The sequence below is a fragment of the Hevea brasiliensis genome, chromosome 11 (genome assembly GCF_030052815.1).
Source record: "Hevea brasiliensis isolate MT/VB/25A 57/8 chromosome 11, ASM3005281v1, whole genome shotgun sequence".
NCBI classification, from domain to species: domain Eukaryota; kingdom Viridiplantae; phylum Streptophyta; class Magnoliopsida; order Malpighiales; family Euphorbiaceae; genus Hevea; species Hevea brasiliensis.
Genome location: NC_079503.1, coordinates 4,618,102 through 4,642,802, shown reverse-complemented (window position 1 = coordinate 4,642,802; position 24,701 = coordinate 4,618,102). Strand labels below are relative to the sequence as shown.

Sequence of the window (24,701 nt, the reverse complement as noted above, 5' to 3'; positions counted from 1 at the left end):
TGGGTCTTGTGCCAAACCTCATATACACCTCGAGAGTTTTCCATAGACACCAAGAACACAAAAATTCATTGAGCTGTTTGCCCAAATTTTGTCTGAAAAATTTTAGCCCATTTCGACTTTTGGGCTAAATTTCTCGCAAACCGTGAACCCCATGAGAAAACTGAGAGTACAGAGTGCTCCACTTGTCGAGAGCTTTGCGACAATACCAATTTAAAAATTTTCCGACACCGTTTTTCGGTGGGTCCCGTGAAACTTTGTAGTGTTTTTTTGATCACTAAATGAGCTTCGAAAATTCTGTAAAAATTATATACTAACCCTCGTATTGTGAGCTTCATGTAAGTACCTTCAAGTCGAGGAAATTCAACAGTTGCCCTGGTCTATAAATTTCAGACCCGGCAGACAGGCTACCCAAAAAGTCTTGAAATTGGGTCGAGATTTTGGCTACCCTACCATTGTCAGATGTTCTGAGCGCGTTTCTGTGGTCGGAATCGGCATAGGTAAAGCTGAACCTTATTTTTTCTCAATTATCTAGCGCTTGAATTTGATTAAAAATCTATAAAATATTTGTGGTAACTTAAAAAATTATAATTCCTTTTGCATTAACTTAGTAATAATGCTAAGGACCGTGGGGAAAATTTTAAAATTTTTAGAGTTCATTTGGGTAGTTTTTGCAAAAAGAGTTAATTATAAGGACTAAACTGTAATTTTTCACATTGTGATTGTTGACTGTTTGGATGGGCCCAAGAGGGGCTATGTGATGTGATTGAGTTGTAGATGTGTGATTTGTGAATATAGAAGTGCATTTTAAGCTCTTTTGTAGGTTGGGTAGGTTATAAGTATAAGAGAGACTCTGTCGGATTTTCGACACGACTTAAGACATCTTTGGCATTTTCTTAATTTGTATTGAGTCAAATGTATTAAATAATTGTAATAAAATTATCAGGTGAGCCGGGATAGTCTTCCTCCTCCACTCAGCCGCCACAATGACTTTGGTTAAATTTGTGAGTAAAATATTAATTTTAATTGTAATTTTGATATTATTATATGTTCAAGTATGCCCATGTATCACTTATAAATATGTATCTATGTAGTTAAATACTAGGCACGTTTTATATTGCATTCATAATTATTAAAGTGCCATGGATGTTGTTTGTGGTAATTTGGAGTAGTGTGTGTGTGCGTGGCGTGCATGTGGTATGGTATTGGATATGGACAGGACGGGTAGACACGGCTTGAGAGACACTCGCTGGGACCCGGTCCTTTCCAGGTAGACACGGCTTGAGAGATACTCGCTGGGACCCTGCATTTTATTTATTAAGCGAAAATCCGGCTTGAGAGACACTCGCTGGCAGAGGTTGGATTAAGAGGGCTGTATAGGGGTTCAGCTCCCATATATGTATTGTTTGATAGTGTTTGGTGTATGAGTGTTTCAAATTGCCTTTTTACTGTTGTGATATAAAAATTATGACGATGTTACACTTCACTTCACAGGGTACATTAGCTTTAGATAGCTATAGAGATTATTGTTAAAATTAATATTTTACTCTCTGAGTCGAATGCTCACTCCTGTTCATCTATTTTTCCAGGTTACGGGGGATTATTTGTTGTGGCTAACCTGCTCTTCTTCTTCGTAGGTCCATTAATAGTATTTAAAGTATTTTGTATAATTGAGTTAAATTTTAGACTCTACATGTGTTAGAAGCACTTATTTTTATTTTGGGCATGTATTATAAAAGTTATGTTAGACCTGTAAAATTATTAATTATATGCATGATGGGATTGGATGAGGGAGCTAAGCTCCCATTTGAGTTATGATATTTTGATTATGTGAAGGGTGAGCTGAACTCCCAAATTTATTATATATTGTGTTTACAGGTCGGACAAGTCAAAAACTCCCCGTTAAATGGTCTATTTTATGACCGAACTCTGTCCGGTTAAATTCTTAAAATTGGGCCCAAATGGGCCTTAGAGTTGGGTTGAGGAATAATTAGGTTTACTACGGGCCTCAGGGGCTTTAGGCTGGTCCAGGTCCTAGTGCCTGTCCGGTCCATAGGTTAGGTCGTGACAATAATCATGTTTGAGATAAAATTGAAAATAAATTTTACTTAGATTTTGAGATGAGTTTAAATTTTAAAAATATTAATTGAATTCAGATAGAGTGATTTTTATGAGTATCCTATCCATTATCATTCATACTTGTGTTTTATAATTAAAAATAACTAATGATATATTATTTTTAAATCTAATGTTGCAAATAAATATAATACAATAAACAATATTAAGTGACTAATTTCCAATAGAAAATATAAGTATCTTAGTTATGTTAATTAGTGACAATATTAGAGAAAGTGCCTAATATAATAAAAATATCATATATAAATCTGATTTCTAAGCACAATTATGAAAAAAAATAAATTAAGGCGAAATTTTGAAACAATACCTATTCTTCTAACTTATAGCAAAACCACCCTACAGGAAGTAACCAAGAAATGTAAAACCACTGCTTCCAATTAAGCCCATCTCTCTCTCTCTCTCTCTCTCTCTCTAGCACTTCACAGGAAAGGTAAGCGGCGAGGGAAGCAAAGACTATACGGTTCCGTCTACTTGCCGCCTTCAACGACGCTTTCTCCAATTTTCTTCTTGGGTAAAACCTTTTTCCATTTACTTTATCTGCTTCGATTCTCAGATTACTCGGTTATGCTCATAAGTCATAATCAACCGTTTTTTTCCCGTCAGATCTCATTTGGTTGCTCTATTTAATTGTTTCTATTGTGTTAGATGCTTGTCAGTATGGTCGTGTAAATTGCAGCTAGGGTTTTGATTTGATGGTGTTTCTGCTTTTATCCCTTGCTTGTTGCTTGCCCTTGATAATGATAACAATTAAGGTTTAAGCTTGATTTGGAGCTTCTTTTGATGCATATAATTTGCGGAATTATATGTATTTGTCATTTTCTTTTTCTGATTAGTTAATTGGATCTGCCTAATCGGTTGTTTTCTGATGGAAGAATCCCATTGCATTCTTGTTTTGCATTATTATATGCTTAGTTGAATTTTCTAGATTTATCGTTTTATGGGTTTCTACTGGTATTGAGGAGATTTATTTTTTCATCCGAATGTAAGGTTGCTGTTTGGCATTTTGTTTTGTTAGGTTTTAGGCTTAGTTTGTGGAATTGATGGCGTCCAAGTTGCTGCAGTTGCAGTCTAAGGCATGCCAAGCTTCAAAGTTTCTGTCCAAGCACGGAACTGCCTACTACAAGCAGTTGTTGGAGCAGAATAAGCAATATATTCAGGAACCTCCTACTGTTGAGAAGTGCAACTTGTTATCAAAGCAGTTGTTCTACACTCGTCTTGCTAGGTTTTTACTTCTTGTACCCTTGTTACTCTGGAATTTGATTTTTGCTTATGAATGGTTTTCCATTTTTTTTTTAAAGAAAAATGTGATATGAATAATGTTACTTGCTTGGAGGTCTTGATGTATGGATTCTGTGTTTTTCCCCATCTTTAAAAGTTAAGATTTGTGTAATTATTGCCTGGATGTGTTAGCCAAGTTTGAAACTCCTAGCTGAAGAATAGATGTATTATTTGCATGTTAGATTATTATATTTCTCTACTTCTCTAGCCGGAAGCTTATTTATTAACAAAGAAAAAAGAAATGGTTTGTGATTTAAGCTGTTTGGTGCAAAGTGAAATTCCAGAGAATGTGGAATTCTTTCTTTCTAGTTATGGATTTATGGCTGGGTTTGTTTAGATTTCATTGGCCATTCTTACCATTTAAGTTGTAGAAAACTAGTTATTGAGATGTTTGGTTGAAAGATTTTACTACTTAAAGACGAAGTGCCTTTTCTGGTCAGTGTCAGTTTGTTATCTTTTCTGATGAAGAGTGGGACTTTCCACCAAGCCCCCAATCCCCTTAACATCATCCAGATTCTTTATGAGCAGCTTTAAAACCAATTGGATAAGTTGTTTTACATCTAATTTGTTAAGGGGGGTACTTTTAGAAAATATTTGGCATTACAAAATGGTTCTTTGTACTTAGATTTCATGAATCAAGCAATATGTGGTAGGTTTTTGTTACATAGGAAGAAGTATAGGAATAAAGATAATAGTGAGAAGTGCAGGAATAGGTGTGATTTGGAGGGAAAATTAGTAAGAGGCAGTTATTAGATCTCCAGCTTGTAATTCACAGGAATTAGGATATAAAAAGCGCTGGAATGGCTCCTAGATGGTATTTCCAAAATATTATCAATGAAATTCTCATTCTTCTCTCTCTTTCTTTTCTTTGCTTCTTTCTCTTCTTTTCCTATTCTCTCCTCTATATTCTCAGCTATATTGAATAGTAGGGTTCTGCCGCATAGCAGTTTTCAAATGGAGTTATAAATTTATCTATAACATTGTTTCATTTAAGTTTTAGTTTTTACCATCATTAATGTGCCATCTTCTTCAAGGGTGGGACTCTTATCAATTTCATCTGCAAACAACTGTAATGTCCCTACAGATATGAAACCACCTGTGTTGCCACCATAGTTACCTGGAACGCGGTACGGGAACGGGAACGCAATACACCACTTAGTTAATTTTTGAGTGCTTTAGGTGTAGGCTTAGTCGGTTCGCTATTTCGGGATGTTGTACGTTTGAATAATACTTTGGGTTCGTTGAGCCTAAAATAATGATCTTTTTAAATTTTTGTCATTACCAATCTTTTATCTTGTGCAATTTTTTATTTAATTTTGTTAGTTTTAGAAATTCAATAGGATATATTAATATTGAAATAATATAAAGAAAAATCATTAAATATCAAATAAAAAAAAAACTTCAAATATAATTGCATTCCATAATACTCAACTCAACTAAGCCTTTATCCCAAAAATTTGGGATCGGCTACATGGATTCGCTTTCTCCATTCTAAACGATTTTGGGTTAAATCCTCAGAAATGTATAATGCTTCTAAGTCATGTTGTACTACTTTCCTCCAAGTCAATTTAGGGCTACCCCTTTTTTTCTTTCTATCCTCTAACCTAATGTGCTCTATTTGTCTAACTAGAGCCTCCGTATGTCTACGCTTCACATGACCAAACCACCTCAATCTGGCCTTCTCATCAATAAACTTATCTTCAATTGGCATAGCTACTCTTACTTTTTCTCTAATACTCTCATCACTAACTTTATCTAGTCTAGTATGGCCATTCATCCACCTTAACATTCTCATCCCCATTTTTTGTCCACTCCTTCCATGCTTCAAGAACAATAGTGGTTGCAAGAGCCTCTCTACAAACTAACAACCTTTTCAACAAGATGTAATGTGAAGCAAATCTAGTTTTTGCTACTTTTAGCAATCCTAACTTTGATTGTGTTCTAAAGATGGATAATGCTTGTGTGTGATTGATAATGTATTTCACAATGCATTTTCCTCTTTTATAAGTATCATTTAACCAATCAAACTTTTGAGCAAAATCCTTGAAAATTGGTTTGAGAGTATGAACAACACAAGGAGACCAAAAAATGTGTTTATATACCTTCTCCATCTCCTTTCCTGCAACTTTGCAATTTGATGCATTATAAAAAAAATTATTTTTATTTATAAATCATTAAAATTTAAGTGATATTAAAATTTAATATTATAAATGTTATGAAAAAATAAAAACAAATTAGTTAGTTCATAGTTTATCAATCATAGATGTAATAATTTATTTATTATTAAATAAATTAATTAGTACTTTTATTCTTTATAATATTTTTAAATAATAATAATAATAATTTATTATATGAATTTAGTTATTTACTTTAGAAATGATAGTGGCAATGTTTACCTTTTTCTTTTTAGAAACAAAATGCACTAAATGGCTGGAGCCACCAAAACTAAACAAAAGTGTGTTTTTTTTTAATAAGTTAATTGCTAGATAGAGGCATAGAGCCTAGAAGCTTTTTGCTCAGAGATGTATTATGGAGAGGATTTGTCTCCTATTCAACTTCATCTTCATCAACGCTGATTTTTTCTTTTCATCCCATCCTCTGCTTTTCATCCCGTCTTTTGCTTTTCAGTTATCAACAATTCCAGACTTCAAATTGTTTCCTTCTTGTATATTCTTGGTCGAAAGTCGAATCAAAACTCCTTCTATCCTTCATTCCTTTTTTTCCCCTTTTTAAATGGTGATTTGTTGAGATCTTCACAATCCTGTTGGTCATGATTCTATGTTCGCCGCAAGCTCCCAAGTCCCAACAATGGCAAAGGCAGATTCTTCACAATGGTGATTTTGTTGGATATGATTTGAGGCAGAAGCATTATACCCATTGCTGAGAAGTAAAACGGAGAAAAAATCAATATTTGGATTATAATTCTTCAAATTCTTTGTATTTCTTCTCCTTCAATTTTCCCCTTTGATTTTTTTGTTTACAATGATGCTTAATGTTGAGTGAATGGATTCGCTAGATTTGACGTTTTAGAACGCGTCCCGCAGCGTTTTGGGACGCAAACGCCCTGTGATTTGGGACTCGCGATCTGGATCGCAATACCTAGGTGAAGGTGACGAATCTGGTAACTATGGTTGCCACCTCAATCACAAGGCATATATTGTATTAACATGCTCATCATTACATTTTATAAGTGTTGAAGCCAAAGTAAGATTTTGTACATCATTTTCGTTTATTTGGTTGGAAACTTGGAATAGGGTCAAACCCAATGGAAACTTGATCCTCTCACAATTTCAGTAGGACTTAAACAGTGTCCAAGACTTAGAGTGAACCTCCTATTTTAATTTTGTAGTGCAATTGCACTTCAGAATGATAATTTGGTCATTCTTTATCATCAGTTGTAAAATCAATTTATCATGGATTGCATTTTTCATAATTTTTGAAGTTCGGTGTTATATGCATGTCCTTTAGCATTTACGTTTGTTGGAATGGGTAAAGTATGTCATCATTTCAGCTGCTTCTGATATGCTCGAGTTCCATTTTGCTTTTGTTCAAAAGAGGAGAAAAAAGTTCAGTTTTGATGGCATTATACACTTTGCTCTTAGAACTTATGGCTGCCATGAATCATTTTGGATGATGTTGATATCTTGGAGAAGGCTGGAATTTGATTTAGATGGGAAAAGAAAAATAGTGAATAAGGTCAAACTCTTTTCCTCTTGGTGATCAACTTCTTAAAGTTTGTATGTTAGGATCAAATAGTAAGATTATTTCTTGCATTTCTTGAGAACTATCCTAGGAGAATAATGTATTTGTTTTTTCAAACTTATAGCATTTATGTCGATATTGTTGTATTTATACCATTTGTACTCTTTTCGAGTTGCATTTTCCATTGATAATTGATGCTGTTCTCCTTTCCGACAGGTTATGGATGTCGAGTTCAAGGATCTGCAAAAGAGAAGAGCATCAAGGGGGTTAGATGACCATTGCTCCGATGCTTAAGTCAGTTATGAGAACTGGATTATAGAATAGATAGGCGAAAACTGAGTAGTGTGCATACCTGATGACCCTTATATAGGCCTTTGATGTGAATTCTTATTAAGATTAGGAGTCTGTGGTTGAGTAGAACTAGGAGTCTACTCCACTAGTTGAGTCCTCATACGGATGGAATTTTGATCATAGCGAATATCTCGGGATTCTTATATTTGAAAGTGATCCGAGTATCACTAGTATAATTGAGCGAGTGACTTTTTTCTGAGTGTCCGAGTGTCATCTCGTTTGGACTGCTTATTACCCATTTACTTAGTTATTTGTTACTCACCTCTTAGTATTATTTTAGTGGTTGTGATATTATTAGTCAAATAAGCAGTTCGAATCAGATGATACCTGGACACTCGGAAAAGAGAGTCACTCACCAAACTATATTAGCGATACTCGGATCACTTTCAAGGATAAAGATCCTGAGATATCCGCCATGATCAAAATTTTATCAGTATGAGGACTCAACCAGCAAAGTAGACTTCTAGTTCTACTCAACTACAGACTTCTAATCCTAATAGGAATTTACATCAAAAGCCTATATAAGTGCCATCAGGTATGTATACTACTCAGTTTTTACCTATCTATTCTACAATCCAATTCTTATAACTGACTTAGGTATCGGAACGGTGGCCATCTAACCTACTCGGTACTCTTTTCTTTTGCAGATCCTTGAACCCGACATCCATAACCCGTCGAGAAGGAGAACAACATCAATAATTAAGTGTTACCTTTTATAAAGAGTCATTAGTTGTCTCTTATTGAAATTCATTGATGCCTAACGTGAGTGTCTTGTGCATGGAAACAATCAAAGTGGCTTCGACTTTAAATTTTTATGTTATTTTGTTTCTTGATATCTCTTTTATTTTTCTTTTGCACAGTATTCCCAATCGTTATGAATCATTCTGGAAGGAACTTGATTATATGAAGAATTTATGGAAGAATAGGCAGGAGCTGAAAGTTGAAGATGCTGGCATTGCTGCTTTGTTTGGGCTGGAGTGCTTTGCTTGGTTTTGTGCTGGTGAGATTGTGGGAAGGGGATTTACTTTCACTGGTTACTATCCTTGAGAAGAAGTGCATCATAAAATGTGTTTCAGGGGATTGAATAGATAAGCTTCTGTTGTCATTTGCATGATTGAATTGCAAGCACTTGCAAATTTTTGTTTTTTCTGCATAATTTTTGAAGCTGAGAAATCAGCGGGTTCCTGTGATTGCCTCAATAATCTTACATTTGAAGCGGCTTAGGATGTTACTGACGTTCCATTAACTTTGTTGAAAGTCACCGCTACTCGTGAATGATGATAATGCTGTGAGTTTTTCAATGCTTTTCCTGTTAGTTGATCAAGCTCTATGTTTATATATTTCCATTGATGGCCCTGTGAAAAAAAAATAGGGCAAATTGATTACTCTCTTGTGGTCAAAACCATTTGATAGGAACAATGGATTGTTTCCATTCCATCAGGTTAATGCAGATGGAAATTTGCTGCAGTGCTGTCGTTAGCTGTATTGAAGTTACAATTTTACTATAGATTCCATCTTCACCAAATATAACTTCGATTCCATCATAGAAATTGCATGCATTATTTCCTTTGCTGTCAATCATGGTGATGAATTATTATACGGAGTGAGATGAATATTAAACTATTAATGAGGTGAACTAGCTTAACTAGGAAAGCCTTGTTGAGGTTTTTAAGTACTTGGTAATGCAGGGTTCAGAGGTGAAGGATTGCTATGTATGTTGTGTAGATTAGCTGTTAGATTGCATATGTGTGATGTGTTTGTAAATCAGGTTGTTGTCTTGTTTGTTTCCGTGTTGAAATTTATCTGATGGTGACATCTTTAAGAAACTATCAATTGAGAGCTAGTCTTTTATCGGCTTTGCTACTGGTACTAAACCATCCATAGAACTGAATGCAATTTTAGTCAATTCTCCAGGCATAATTTAGGTTGGTATATTGTGTCTGAATTGCAACTTTAAAAGTTTACTGTTTGCCTGGGATTGGCCGATGCTGTGCGTCAATTGACTTGGCGCTCCAGACAGTGGGTCTGCTGAGGTTGTCATGCTAAGGCATAGTAATGAGCAAGGACGCTGAAATTATAATGAATTTAATAAAATCTAAATAATAGGAATGCAATATGTAAGCTATGCCTCTTCATCCATCATGGGTTGGCTTTGACGGGAATTTATCAGAATTATGTAGGACCAGGGATGCCAAGTTGCCTATATTGATTTTTGAGTTTCAATTATCTGAGCTAACATAAATCGGTGTGTACGACTGCCGTACTGCGTTGAAGTAGTTTGCGTCTCGTTGGGTTTCTTTTGACGCGTGGGCTGGGAGGTAGCCTATTGCCCTATTCTTGTCTTCCGTCGAAGATGTTATAGGATCACAAGTTGGGCTCTTCCCTTGGAGAAATCTTTCCTTTGGGGCGCTCCCATTAAGTTCTCTGGGTCCAGGTCTCCAGGACGACTTGGCATTGGCTGACATCCTCCAGCTCCAATTTGCTGACAAGGCATTTTGTGATTTGAAGAAACCACGTCATCCCATTGCCGAGGAACCAAACCTTTCAGGAGCGAAAAGATGTTGGTCGGTTCGCTTGCTCCTGTTAGAACTCCCACCACGGCAGTAGCAGCTTCGGCCTTCCTTAGTTCGTTTTTATCTTCCTCTCCTTCTTCGCCGACTCCAATAACAACGATTCTCAGGTCAATTTTCGTTCCTAACTGTCTTTCCTCAATGTCCGTTTGCTTACCCAGAGAATACATGAAAACGAAAATAAAATAATAATAATAAAAAGATGCGAATCCTGTAGTGTACCAGTCTGGAGTTTAGAGGATGGATCTCAAAATTTTCTGTTAATTTTGCGTTTTGAGTATATTTGCGCAGGTGAAATTCAGCGGAACCTGTGTTGCAGAGAACTGTAATTGTAAGCCTTTGAGATTATAATCTCAATTTCACCGTAAAAAATTACTCTTTTTTTTGTACGTATTCATATACAATTGTGATTTTCTTTCGTTTATTGGCCAATGCTGGAAATTTAGCGGTTGGGAGTAGATACGAAAGGTACTGTGGAGTAGGGTGGACTGGCTGTCCTGGGGAAAAACCATGTGACGATCTGGACGCCTGTTGCAAGATTCACGACGAATGCGTTGTAAAGAAAGGCATGAAAATAATCAAAGTCACATAGATAATTTGTGCGGTTGATTTTTTGAGGATTTTATTGCCATTTGTGGACTTTTGCCTAAGTGATCGTTATAATCAAGGATCTTTTTGTACAACTGGTTCTATTCAGGACTCAAACTCGAGACTCACAACTCGGGATGCACTTGAAAAAACAATTGTCACTTTGCCTGTTCTTTAATATATTATTATGTTTTTTTATTTATTTGGTAGCTAAAAATTAATGTTTGTACTGGGAATATCTATATCAATTTTGCAGTTTCTCTTACTAGTTTGGTGAGTAGTAATGCGTTTTTTTAAGGTTTGATGAGTATTAAATATCATAAAAAAAATAAAGAAATCTGGGAAGGTTAGTTTTTCTCGGGATTGCCTTTATCAGACGGCTACACCTACTATGGTACAGGGTATGGATATGGCAATTTTGCTAAGCCAGTTAGGTAGTCCAACTATGGAACTCTGATTGCTCTGTGAAGTGCATTACAAGTGCTATTTTACTCATTTTTCACTCAGCAAAATGATTTCTTTCAAGAAATTAGGACATTGGATTTTTCTCCATATTTTCTTGCTAGTTTACAAACTATATGAATACATAAATATACCTCTAACTTGTTTCAATGGACCCTCATTTCTAAAATCACAAATTTGAAGTTTTCCTGCATGATTTTACTATCTAGGTCATGTTTGAGACTCTATTTTATAAATGCTGCATATGCAGTTAAACTATTTGCTCAGGTTAAGATATTGAAACCTTGTGAATATGCTGACAAAAATGAACAATGAAATACGGAATGATGAATCCATGCAAGGATGTGAACTTGTTCCCCTTGGCTAGTGTGGAAACATTTTTACCACAGAGAAGTGTTTTGGCAACAAGACACTAGGCCTGTCCTCCTGCCTGATTTCATTTCAGGTATACGATCTGTTTCTAATTTTTATCTTCAGTAGATTTTTTAGGAGGCATAATTAATGCAGTTCACAAGTCATTTTTACTATTTTTCTCAACAACAGTCTCAATAGTAACACCAAACAGTCCTTAAAATTATAAACAGCATCTATTGCTACTTGTGGACAAGTCATTACACCTGTCAGGTGTTCTTCTTGGACAATCAAAATGAAATCTTCATATTGAAGGAAATAAATACAATGCAAGAAATTAGTGCTTTTTGAAGAAAGTTTGGTGTGCAGAATTAGAATTAGAATTAGGTGTGCATACATTTCTAATTGGTTAACTTTATACACATATTGTCATAGCATGAATTTTATTCCTTGTTCTAGATTGTTCAATGTGAATTGCAGATTATGAAAGGGATTTACTTTCAAATTCTCTTAACAAGTCAATGAAGAAAATTTTCTCTTTTTTTATTTTGGAAAAATGTGTTGTTTGCCTGTTTTATTTTAGACCAAAATTCATTTGAGACTTTTTATATATATTTTTTTCTACTTAAGTCCATAAATTAAAAATTCTTTTATCAATTAAATCAATATTTTAAGTTCTCGACCTAACCCATCAATCTATCGTAAAATTAGAATAACAAGTAAAAAAAAGCGCGACTTCTCGGGTAATAAAATTACAAGAAGCAGAGAAAATGACAAGAGCATTAACTTTCATCCACCATCACCACCACAACTTCTTTTTTAAGATTCTCCATGGACAAGCACAGTTATCAGTAGTTGTAGAAGCCTTTGAGGACCCATCCTAGCCTCTAAATTCCATAAATGATATTAATGGGGGAGAGTTTCAATTGGGGCTGGCAGAGGATCAGGGTACCCCTAATATGATCGCTTTCGATATAATAAATAATAATGTTTGAGATGATTTTGAATTTAAATAATAATATTTATGTTCTATTTAATTTTTATATATTAAATATTTATTATTAATTTAAAGTTAAAGGTAGTGTGAAATAAAGATCTTATATAGCTTAAATATTTGATGTCAGTTTGATTTATATATTAATTGAGTACTTCTCACTTATAAGTCGGCTTTTGAGTTACACTCAAGGGCTTAAATGATATCAGAGCTCTGATTCTTTCTGAATGAGGGTGAAGGGCGTGTGGAGTAAAGATTCCACATCGATTGAATTAAATGTAAAATATATATTATTTATAATAATATTTATATATTTTTACATATTATATTTTCAATAAATAAAATTTAAATATTTTATATAATTATAAAATTTTTAAAATATATATTTTTAATAAAAAAAATTTTTATATAAATTATTAATTAAATTTAAATATAAAAAATTAAATAAATTTTGATATTATTTGAATAATAATAATTGAGTTTGAGATAAACTTAAATAGTGAAAAGAACAGTAGTGGCGAATGTATAAATATAAATGAGGGGTTAATCGGCTCCTTTTTTTTTTTTAATTATCTCTATGTATATATGAGATGTTATAAATTGACTCATCTTAAATTTAAGTCTTGAATTTTTTTTAATGAAAAATATATTTTTATAATGAGAAATCAATGGATCTTCTCAAATTTTAATAGTTTTTTATAATACAATTTTGAAAATATATTTTATTATTTTTTTATATGTTGATTCCATAAAAAAAAATTTTCGATCCGGCATGGGGAAGGATTCCTATGGGAGAAAAGAGAATAAGAATGTTTGGAAAAAGTTTTAAGAAAAAAAAAAGAGAGTTTTTGTTTTTATTTTGAGAAAAATAAAAATTTTTATATTTTCACTTTTAAGTTTATTGTTTTTATTATTTTTACTACAATATCATATATTTTACTAATATATTAATGGTATTAATTTAACATCGATAAATATTAAAATTAATTAATTAATTTTATTAGTATAAATATTTAATTGAAAAAAATATAATGGCTCAAATAAATTTTAATTAAAAGTAAATGGACCAAATATTAATTAATGGTATACCTTTTCTCTTTCATTTCCAAGAACAAATTTTTTATGTTCAAGATCTAGACTGGAATAGTAATTTTATTTTTTACTAAGGTATTTTTTTTTAAAATTATATAACGAACATATATATATAAAATAATTTTATTATAATAGTTGATTGCGGTAAATCTATATAAATTTCATCATAAACTCATTACGATCAACAATTATAATAAAATTGTTATATACACATTAATTTTATTAAATAAAATTTTACATTTTATAATATATAAAAGACTAATATTTAATTGTACCTCTCAATAATATTTTCGATCTAATCTAAATTTTTTCATTAAGAATATAATAAATTTTACTACAACATTCAAGACTTGTTGGTATTATTAAATTAGCAATTCAATGATCAAGTTGAACATTTATTTTCGTAAGATGAATGGTCGAATGTTTAAAATAAAAATAAAAAAAATGGACACAAGGCAAAGGCGTAGAGTTTTCGCTTTCCATGGTAGGCACAACGGTGGACCTGGGGCTGGGTAGGTTTGACGATTCGCCATAAATGCAATGGCGATTGCGATTTGATTTCAGATGTTGACGTTAGCGCCTGGCTAAGCTTTGTCGGCTCAACCTCCTTTTAAGTCGAGCACCCAACTCACTCTTACGGCAGAACGGATTTTCTTATAAATTCTGAATATTATGGCTGGGGCCTAAGAATAAGGTCGATATTTGTCCCATTTTAGAAATTTGAGGGCGGTGGGATTCAGGAAAATGGAGCCTAGGTTTTCTTTTCAAGTACATTAAAATATTATACTACTTTAAAATATTTAATTTTTATTTATATATTTTAATAATAAAATAAATAATTAAAATAAAAAATTAATAAATAATATATATCCTCATTAATTATTTTACATATTTAATAATAAAAATCAATACAATTTTACTAAATATTTAACATTAATCAATTTTCATCGATTACCGATTATAAGTATTGATCATCAGCCATACCTAATAGTTAAACTAATCAGGGCTTGGAAGAAGCAGAGCCCACTGCCCTGTTGAGTAGACCACGAAACACGAGAAGAACAAAATAGATTTTGCAGTTGGAAGGGGCATTGTGGTCAACGTAAAAAGTAAGACCTATGATTGATTTCGCTGTTCTTCCCCACACCAAATCTTAAATAACGGAAATAAGACGACCCTTCATGTTGGAAATTGGGTATATAGAATTGAAAAGCCAGCGAAATAGATTCCACGAAATTTCAATTCCTTGCTTTTCCAAATTGTTTATTTTTATTCTAACTTAAGATCAACGATAACCATTGCACGCAGATCAGCATCTCTGCTTTCTCATATCCAAGTCAAAATCAATCCTTCTTTAATCTATCATTCTTCCAAAGCAGAGCTTATTGAAGAGCTATGCTGCACAAGAGCTTCAAGCCAGCGAAATGGTAAATTTTCTTCATTTGAGAGGAGCGAGTTTTTTCAGATTTTTCTGCTTTATTCACTATGATTCCGCCTGGATTTTTTGATAGTATTTTGAATTGATTCATTTCTTGCAGTAAAACGGCTTTGAAGCTAGCGGCTTCGCGCATAAAATTATTGAAGAATAAGAGAGAAGCGCAGCTGAAGCAGCTGAAGAGGGAATTGGCTCAATTGTTGGAGACTGGCCAGGACCAGACTGCCAGAATTCGGGTACGCGGATCTTTCCGTAATAGTACAATTGACTTTTTACAATATTATGTTGTTCTACATGCTATGTTAATTATGTCACTGGAGGTATTTTAATACTCTCAAGACTCTGTGCTTAAAGTTAGAATGAAATTAGACTGAAAAAAGAATTGCTAGAATGAAATTGTATTGTTGGGTTAGCTGAAAGGTGTTGAAGTAACTTTTGTATTAAGGATGGCGGTACTTACAGGTAGAATTGGACGATCAGTACACATTGTAGTTCTGCATCCTGATGCTAAGGAGCAAGCAAGAAAATCAGAGTTTTTTGTTTAGCTGAAAATTTATTTATCTTGGATTAGTTTATTCTATGCAAGCGTTGTAGCATTTTGACTAGTTGTTTAATTAGGATATTGTATTAGTAGCTTATTAGGTAATTAGCCAAATGTTATTGCGGTGGCAAATGGCAATTTAGAAAGTTTCATATTAGCATTACACTTCCCACAATATTTGATTCCTAGTCTTGGTGATCAAATGAATGCTTACTAGAGAAGTTTGTATCGTGTTTGTTGTTTGCTGTAAATTATAAATGGACTCTATTTACTATTGGCTGGCTCCTGTTGGAGACATGCATAATCATATCTGGTAAGGTTAATGTGATTTTCTCTTTTGCTTTGCAGGTTGAGCATGTGGTTCGGGAAGAGAAGACAATGGCTGCATATGATCTTATTGAGATATACTGTGAACTTATTGTAGCACGTTTGCCAATCATTGAGTCACAGAAGTATGTAAATTTTGTTCAATCTTGAATAAATTAAGTATTCTCTTATTTTCATGAGGTGTGTCCGTTTTAGAGAAATTAGTCATTCAGTGCATCTGTGCACATTGTATGTTTTATGAGTCAAGCTGTGTGTGTTGACTTTTGTGTTGGAGATATATAATCCAGGGTATGGGTGTCAGCGAAGGATTCTGTGTGATCAATTGGTTTAACAATTTGATCTGTTGGCACCAATATTATTTGGCTTTGCTCTTACTGATTGCGGCATGAAATATAGTCTTGTAAATGTATGGATGCTCCATTTCAGTACAAGTTCTTGCTTGGGGGTATAGGTATCTCATAAAGCTGTCCAAAGCACTGAAAGTATACCCTTAGGACCATATTTGTGGTCCTTGTGGAGTGAGGAGAAAGATTTGATATGATCAATATTTCTCTTGCCAATATTATTGGCATAATCTATCCAGACTCGAGTTATCTTATTAAGAGGATATTTTATGAATATTCTGTAAATTAAGAGGATTTTTTAAATATTCTGTACTTGCACCTGATAAAAATGTTTCACTTTTAAATTCTGTTGGTTTATGATAAATGGATCTGCATACTGATATGTTTTGTAAGATTCCAGAAATTGTCCCATTGACTTGAAGCAAGCAATCTCAAGTGTAATTTTTGCATCTCCAAGATGTGCGGATATACCTGAATTGATGGATGTCCGTAAGCATTTTACTTCAAAATATGGGAAAGAATTCGTCTCTGCAGCAGTTGAACTACGTTCAGACTGTGGTGTTAGCCGCCTGGTAAGTTTGTGCAGTAGCAGTTAATTAGTGCGACTATAATTTAATGTTGTCAGTAATGATTTTTTGTTGTCATCTCCTAGTTGGTGGAAAAACTGTCAGCCAAAGCACCTGATGGTCCCACCAAAATGAAAATTCTGAGTGCCATTGCTGAGGAACATAATGTTAAATGGGATCCTAAATCATTTGGAGAAAAAGATATTATGCCTCATGAGGACTTGCTGGTAAGATCAAATGTGTAGAAGTTTATTCTTTGTTCACTTGATATTGCTTTTTGTGGCTCTGGTCCGCTGGCACAGAGTAGCCACATACAATTTGAAAGGAGCTGTATTTGCTTAATGTTTGCATTTGTTTGAGCAGAATGGACCAAATACATTTGAGCAGGCCAGTAAAATGCATGTGGAGCCTCCTAATGTCCAACAGCCACCAAATAGTATTGACAGGGGGCATCCTAATTTCAAAGCTCCTTCCAATTACTATGATAAACATGAACAAACTGCTAACTCATATGGATCCAATTCAAGTTCCTCACAACATTACCAAAATGTTACTTCTCCCGCTGTTGGTACTAGTCAGGCAATGCCAACAGGCACGTCTCATCTCGATCCAAGAACTATAGGTATGTGAACCATTTATTTTATTGTAACTGATTTTTTTTAACACTTGTGTAAATTTGTTCGTTATCTTGTTCTTCATCTGTTAATCCTTGGATTTATGGTTCTAGCAGGAACTGGATGTGAAGAGATGGAATTTAGGCATTCATATGCTGCAGAACAGAGTGGTTTTTCTGTTGGTAGGCAGAGTTGGAATATGGAATTCAAGGATGCCACAGCTGCTGCACAGGCAGCTGCTGAATCTGCAGAACGAGCAAGCATGGCTGCCAGGGCTGCTGCAGAACTTTCCAGCCAAGGAAGGATAACCAGGCAGCATTTGAGAGAGAAGGAATCAGTTTTCAGATCAAGAGATGAAGGGCTTCAAACGTATGCCGGCTCCAGAGTGGAAGGTGAATATCTTGCCAAAGATCCAGTAAATAAAACCCCTCATAAAAGGATAACCAGACAACATTCAACAGAAACAAAGAAGGCCTCTGTTTTCAGATCAAGAGACGAAGGGATTCAAACGTATGCTGCATCCAGAGTGCAAGGTGAACATCTTGCCAAAGATCCAGTAAATAACACGACTCATAGAAGTAATTCTGGCATGAATCATGAACAAAGTTTTGAAAATGAACAAGATGACATGGCGGGATTAGCTGAAAGGTTTAACAATCTCAAGAGCACTAATAGACCTAGTCAGCTCGCTTCCTCAAAATCCAGCAGTAGTTCTGTAAATGATTACCCACTGGTGAATGATTTTCAAATGGCAGATAGTCATTATAGAAAGAACTTATCTGAATTAGAGAAGAGTGACCTAGTGGGTGAAGCAAATATAAAGGGAGAGTCTAGTGAATCTGAGGTAGAACTTGTGAGTGAAGTGCATGATGAAATGAGATCAGAAAATGTTGGTTATTTTGAAGCAACCAGCAATAGAGAACAGTCTAGCAGCGTTTCATCTCATTCTCATTCTCAAATTTCTAGGGATGATCACAATGTTTTTTCGAGTTTCAGCCACCAGAAATTTAGTGAGGAAGCTGCTAAGGAACCTTATATTTTTTATGAAGGAAACTTCCAAAGAAATACCAAAGAAACAAACCCATTTGATAATGCTTCTGTGGTTTTTGATGATTCTGGTTCAGATGATGATGGACTTAAGCTTGATGACAAGGGTGAATATAATGGCCAAGATTCTGGTTCATATTATCTGTCAGAAGGTAGAAAATCATCTTCTCATCTTTTAGCAAATACAAGTGCGGACAGCCCCAGGCTAAACATGGAAGAGTCACTAGGAAAGTCCAGTTCACAATCTCCTTTTGCCTCTGGCTGGCACACCACAAGTGTATTTTCTGAAGGCTTGACAAGTGATACAGTTTCTTCACAAGCTGATGAATCGTTACCTGTGACTTTTGATGAGTCAGATGGCCCAAGCTCAGAAAGTGAAGGGGAGCTCAACAAGTCTAAGCTTGTTGAGAGTACACATACTGGCTCTTTTCCTCATAAAGATATTGCTTGCTCCGGTAACCCTGAGACAACCCAGAATGAGAGACATCACTTTATAGGATCTTCACTAGCAGAAAAGGAAAATGTGGGATCCAACAGAAAAAATCAGGGAAATGAAGTTGGTGCTGAAACTGATAGGACGTTCAGTTATGGTTACTTGCATACCAATCCAACTTCTCACAGGCTTGCAAAATCCCAAACAAAATCCAACGACAATCCGAAAACTTCAGGGTTTTCATCAGTCAAGGACGATATTCAAAGTTACCAATCAGTGTATAACTTGGAGGATACCATATCTATTAAAGAATCGAGTTTGGAAAGTGGTAAAGAGTTGAATTTTGCAATATTGACAGGTGGCCTTCGAAATAAGGGTTATAGGCATCCACCATACCGTAGGAATCCATCAGATAATTCTTCAGTGTCCAAGCAAGCAGAAGAGGATCATTATACCAGGTTTAAGCAGTCCTCTTCTTCCCTCGATGTTGATATTGGTTCTGGAGCTGGTGATCAAGAGCCATATGGTCAGATGGTGCACCCAAAAATAAATAAAAACTCAAGCTTAGGAACCCCAGTTCCACATTCTGATGCCAGTGATGATGAGTCAGATGAGGAACTTGCAAAACAGACTCAAGAGCCATACATTCATAAAGCAGCACCCGAAGTGAATAAAAAATCAGGCTTAAGGAGCTATTTTGACTTAGATAATAGTGATTCTGAGGAGGAACTTCCTAATCAGACAGTAACCAAAACTCGTCCAGGTCCTGGATTGTCTAGACGGACAAAACAGACTGTAACCAGCAACACTCTTTCAATTTCTGAGAGAAATCCTTATTTGAAGTCCAGGTTACCTTCTGACTCTTCAATTACTCCAGAATATGCTATGGAAATGGAACACAATTCATCCTCATCAAGTTCCTACACTATAGAAGCTCAAGTGATGCCTACTTCCCTGGAAAAGAGTTCTGATTATTGGGGTAGTTCTGAGCAGGGTAGATCAACAGGGCAAATTTTCTCTAAGCCAATTTCACAATCAAAGAGGGCCTTACGTGAGGAATCATCATGAAGGAGTTCCTACACTACTGATACTCAATGTAATCCTCCTCAGTCCAAAAATTCAGATAACTGGGGAAGTTCTGAGCAGCGTAGATCAGCAGAACCATCGAAACCGATTATGGAATCTAAGAGGTACTCACAAGAGGAAAATCTCAAGTCATCAGCCTGGGAGCAACGATCTAATCCTCCACTCAGAACAGTATCATCAGGTGCTGCTGAAAGCACTAAGGCATCCTGTTCAAAGGATGATACTCTATCCAGGGAGAATTCCATTAATAAGGCCAGTCATGTGCACCCAAAACTTCCTGACTATGATGCTTTAACTGCACACCTACTGTCTCTCCGACAACATCGCCAATAAAATACAGTTACTTTAGAAGATAAGTAATTTTGTTCTGGTTCATTATTCTTTTGCGTTGGCCTTGCGGGGTTACTCATCTAAGAGTGGAATGAGGAACAAAGTTTACAAGTTCTAAGGATTATAATTTTTTTTTCTCAAATTACATCTTTTCCCCTTCCTGTATTGGTTCTCTGGCTATTTTTAGGTATGTAATGTAAATAATTGTCTTCCCATGCTGTGCTGGATGGCTATATGTGTACTAAGTTGCTGTACAGTAATGTTTGATCGCAATGGGATTGTAGATTAAGTTGTTCAAGTAGCTCTTGGATCTTGGTTCTAGATGTTGCTTTTGTTTTGATTCTGATAAGCATAGTTAGCTGATGATACAAAAGGAATTTGTTGGGATGGTTGTGTGTGTGGAATAATAAAGGAATTTGATTCTAGTAAGCACAGTTAGTAGAGCAAGGAATTCTATAGACATAAAAGGCATTTGCAAAATAAAATAATATAATATGAGGCTGCTAGTGCCGTGCGCATTTCGATGTCGATGTTCATATCTTGACTTCTTTCTTGTCAAAGTTTGATTTGGGTTTGCAATTTGCATGATGAGAAGAACAGCAATTGATGTGTAGAATGGGATTGCTCGACTGTAAACAGAAAAAACTTTCCCCTCCTGCTTTCTGGCTCTTAGAGTATAGTATATTTATTGAATAATTTATTTTTTTTGAGCACTTCTATGCATCCAAAATTAATTATTCATGAAATAATTTCTAAAAGAAAAAAGTAATTTGAATCTCTCTCTATTATTTTTGTAGCCACCCCAAGCAATTTTTTGTTAATTTTATATTTAATACAATAAAAGTTTATGCAAAATAAAAATAATAAAATAATAAATATTTAATAATTTATTATTATTATAAACTAAAAAAAATTTAATAATAATTAAAAATAAAAAATAAAAATAATTTAAAAAAAAAATTATTAATAAAATTTAAAATTTTTTTTTAAATTAAAAAAATAAAAAAAATATATAATATCATATGTTGTAAAAAATAAAAATAAAAATGTATTATATAATATATAAAAATAATAAAATAAAAAAAGAAAAAAAAAAAAAAAAAAATTAAAAATTTAAAAAAAAAAAAAAAATTAATATGAAATCATTATTGATGAAAAGTTATTATTATCAAATCATTATAAATTTAAAAAAAAAATGTATGTGCTTTATAATTAGCATTTTATATAAAAATATAGATGAAAAATTATGATTAATATATTATAATAATACTATATCGTATAAGAAAAATTAACAAAAATTATATAAAGAAATTAAATTATGAATATCTAAAAACTTAATTATATATAATATTAAAAAAATTATATATTAACACGTTTTACAAAAATATATATATATTTTTATTTAAAGATATATAATTATTTAGCTATTACGTTAACAATTAATTTAATTTTTTTTTTATAACAAAGCTTATTATTATCATTTATTTTAATAATTTTAATGTTATTTTATTATTAGGAATTATCTTAAAAATCTAATTATTTATAAATAAAAAAAAGTATGATTACATTTTTTTAAATTAAATTCATTAAGAAATAACTAGTTAAAATAATCATATTTGAAACTCCAATTTCCATTGAAAAAAAAACCTTAACTTTATTGTTAAATAAAATTAATTTAAGTTTTTTTTTTCCAACAAAACTTATTATTATCTATCTATTTATTTATCTATAATATCTATAATTTATAATTTATTTATATTATAATATATATAAAAATAAAAAAAATAGAGAGAATAATGGGATAGATAAAAAAAAGACATAATTATTTTGTATTATAATAAGATGAATTACTAAATTTAGTTGATTATTAAAATAAATATATTTTAAATAAAAGAAAAATATTATAAAATTAAAAAATAAAGAAAATAAAAAACCTATATATAGAGTATTTGAAACTTATGAAAAAAAATTACATAAAAAATTAAATTATAAGTTTATATAATAAATAAAATAATGTGTAATATATATTAATTAAAAAATTAATAAATATTAAAATAAGGAAGCAAATTAAGGGGGTCGATTTCAAAAGGATGACCGCTCTATGGTTTAATTGCCAAGCAATCCAATATTCTAATTAAAATAGTCGCCGGGGACCCTCGTTCGAAATTTGACGGCTTGGAGTCTCTTTCCTGTCACAAAATTCCCGGCCAGGTGCTCTCTCTCTCTCTCTCTCATTCTCTAATTCACTGTTTACATGCTTAAATAGTTGTAGATTTTAGTAACTAATCAATATGAGTGCAAATTGTTGGTTGGATGAAGTTTAGGTTGGATAATATCTTCTCTCCTTGGAATTTAGTTAAAGATGTTGAAGATTATCAATTAACTCTTAATTGTTCTTGAAATTATTCAATACCCATATAGTTTTTCCCTTTTTCTGGTGCTTGTAAGTGTATTGCAGTTTCCAATTCTTCAGATAAATTTCTTGCTTTTGACGAACAGTAGTAGCCGATCCTAATTGATTTGCAATTAAAATTTGATCCACTTGATGACTTGAGACAGTCTAATATAGCGTGACGCAGTTTGTGTGCCATGGAATCGAAAGGGTTGTTAAAGAATGAACAGTTGTATCAGGTATGGTGTAGCAAATTGCCCCTTTTGTTTTCATTGTTTATGCTTGATTGTTGTCTCACGCTCCAGCTTGGTGGCAGTATGTACTGGAGACTAGTGTGTACCCACGCGAACCACAGCCTCTCAAGGAGCTAAGGAATGTCACTGCTAACCACCCAAGGTATTTTTTTTCTTCCCGTATTATACTTGGCATTAGTTCATTTTGCCCTCTACTGATATACCATTATCCTACTAATGATTTCCTAGCATTCTATATATGAACTCTTTGATGAACACTAAACAGTAGAACCACAGAGATGATGAAGACATGAATATGTTATCTTGTATGAATTCTTGAATGTGGAGTTTCATGAATGATGAGATATTCTATAAACAAAATGAAAAATTATACAAGGTGTCTAATTAGCTCCTTGAAGAGGTTTCTATAAGGAATTGATGATGAATGGAAAAGAAATCAGTTGATCTAATCAGTTGTCTGTGTGAAAGATTGTCAATATAAAATTAGTTTGCCTTCTATATTGGTGGCATTTCCTAGGTGGTAAGTGCATTTGTATGTTTCACTTTTTGAAGGTTAATGGGCTTGTGATTCTCCAGGGCTGGAATGGCCACTTCTCCAGATGCTGGTCAGTTGATAGCCATGCTCTTGCAGCTAGTAAATGCAAAAAAGACAATAGAAGTGGGAGTCTTCACTGGATACTCCCTTCTCCTCACCGCTCTTTCTATCCCTGAGGATGGAAAGGTAAGAGATGCATCATCAGGAGCAATCCTATACCAAACCAGACTGTTTTTAAAGCTGTGTAATCTGACACATCAACATTAGCTTAGGATTGGGTGTGGAGTTGCAGTTCAGATTGTTTCTTTCAAAAGACTCCTTTTATTATTTCTCTTCGGGAAATTGTTAACCATATCAAAGTGCATTACTGCAGATTACTGCCATAGATGTCAATCGTGAGACATATGAGATAGGACTGCCAATTATAAGAAAAGCTGGTGTTGAATACAAAATTGACTTCATAGAATCTGAGGCTCTACCAGTTCTTGATAAGTTACTGAGAGATGTAAGTATGACATGTACCAAAATTTCCATCATCTTTCTCTATACCTTGTAATAGTTTCATTTGATGTTGAGTTTGGCTTCCTTGAAACTCTAATTTTTTTTTTCTTTTGTGTTTCTGGAATCTACTACAGTATGGAAATGAAGGCAGTTTTGACTTTGCTTTTGTTGATGCTGATAAAGTCAATTACTGGAACTACCATGAGAGGCTAATTAAATTGCTAAAGGTGGGTGGAATAGTTGTCTATGATAACACTCTCTGGGGAGGGACAGTTGCTATGTCTGAAGATTCAACTCCAGAGGTTATGAAAATGGGCAGACAGCTTACAATTGACCTCAATAAATTGCTTGCAGTTGATTCTCGTGTCCAAATTTCACATGCTTCACTGGGTGATGGGATCACAATCTGCAGGAGACTTTACTGATCTTTTTTGCTTGAACTTTAAACTTATTTTACTTGTTTTCTGATATTGAGCTTTGAGTACAATAATTATTCACATAATTCACACACAATGGATTTCCATTGTGCAGGAAGTCTGGTTGGCTATAAACATTGATGGCGAAAATCCCATCATTTGTGTTCAAAAGATTTAAATAAATTTAGCTTCTGCAACATTCCCTATTATTTTGAAGGTGCAACTTTATGAATCCAGAATTAAGTTAAATCTGTTGGCTATTACTTTTTGCCCAGTTGAACCAATTTTAATTGAATAACATCAGGTACTTAGAATTAGTGCATATATGTTTGTTCCTCTTAGATTTGCATACGTGCATT

General features: G+C 33.6%; 3 protein-coding genes and 1 pseudogene across 8 annotated transcripts; all 4 read left to right on the top strand.

The window, feature by feature from the left end:
- The first annotated feature begins 2,477 nt into the window (after nucleotides 1–2,477).
- On the top strand, nucleotides 2,478–8,765 carry LOC110635890 (uncharacterized). 2 transcript variants are annotated; one of them, XM_021785390.2, is made up of 3 exons: nucleotides 2,478–2,644; nucleotides 3,156–3,355; nucleotides 8,325–8,765. In XM_021785390.2, the coding sequence occupies exons 2-3, from the start codon at nucleotides 3,174–3,176 to the stop codon at nucleotides 8,509–8,511; spliced, it is 369 nt and encodes a 122-aa protein (XP_021641082.2). In that variant the 5' UTR covers nucleotides 2,478–2,644; nucleotides 3,156–3,173; the 3' UTR covers nucleotides 8,512–8,765. The 2 variants fall into 2 exon arrangements, with proteins under 2 accessions (XP_021641082.2, XP_021641081.2); XM_021785389.2 differs by having other exon boundaries at nucleotides 2,479–2,644; nucleotides 3,149–3,355.
- A 12-nt stretch (nucleotides 8,766–8,777) lies between these two features.
- LOC110635891 (phospholipase A2-gamma-like) lies at nucleotides 8,778–10,822 on the top strand (annotated as a pseudogene).
- Nucleotides 10,823–14,623: 3,801 nt separating this feature from the next.
- LOC110635871 (uncharacterized) lies at nucleotides 14,624–20,545 on the top strand. 2 transcript variants are annotated; one of them, XM_021785359.2, is made up of 7 exons: nucleotides 14,624–14,948; nucleotides 15,060–15,192; nucleotides 15,846–15,949; nucleotides 16,569–16,740; nucleotides 16,821–16,961; nucleotides 17,098–17,356; nucleotides 17,465–20,545. In XM_021785359.2, exons 1-7 carry the CDS (start codon nucleotides 14,917–14,919, stop codon nucleotides 19,894–19,896), a joined length of 3,273 nt encoding a protein of 1,090 aa, XP_021641051.2. In that variant the 5' UTR covers nucleotides 14,624–14,916; the 3' UTR covers nucleotides 19,897–20,545. The 2 variants fall into 2 exon arrangements, with proteins under 2 accessions (XP_021641051.2, XP_021641052.2); XM_021785360.2 differs by lacking the exons at nucleotides 14,624–14,948; nucleotides 15,060–15,192 and having other exon boundaries at nucleotides 16,562–16,740.
- Nucleotides 20,546–22,302: 1,757 nt separating this feature from the next.
- LOC110635872 (probable caffeoyl-CoA O-methyltransferase At4g26220) lies at nucleotides 22,303–24,551 on the top strand. Of its 4 annotated transcripts, none has more exons than XM_058129703.1 (6): nucleotides 22,303–22,455; nucleotides 22,804–22,875; nucleotides 22,953–23,032; nucleotides 23,467–23,611; nucleotides 23,799–23,930; nucleotides 24,061–24,551. In XM_058129703.1, the coding sequence occupies exons 2-6, from the start codon at nucleotides 22,834–22,836 to the stop codon at nucleotides 24,349–24,351; spliced, it is 690 nt and encodes a 229-aa protein (XP_057985686.1). In that variant the 5' UTR covers nucleotides 22,303–22,455; nucleotides 22,804–22,833; the 3' UTR covers nucleotides 24,352–24,551. The 4 variants fall into 4 exon arrangements, with proteins under 4 accessions (XP_057985686.1, XP_057985685.1, XP_057985687.1 ...); XM_058129702.1 differs by having other exon boundaries at nucleotides 22,308–22,455; nucleotides 22,744–22,875; XM_058129704.1 differs by having other exon boundaries at nucleotides 22,319–22,455; nucleotides 22,747–22,875.
- The last annotated feature ends 150 nt before the right edge of the window (nucleotides 24,552–24,701 follow it).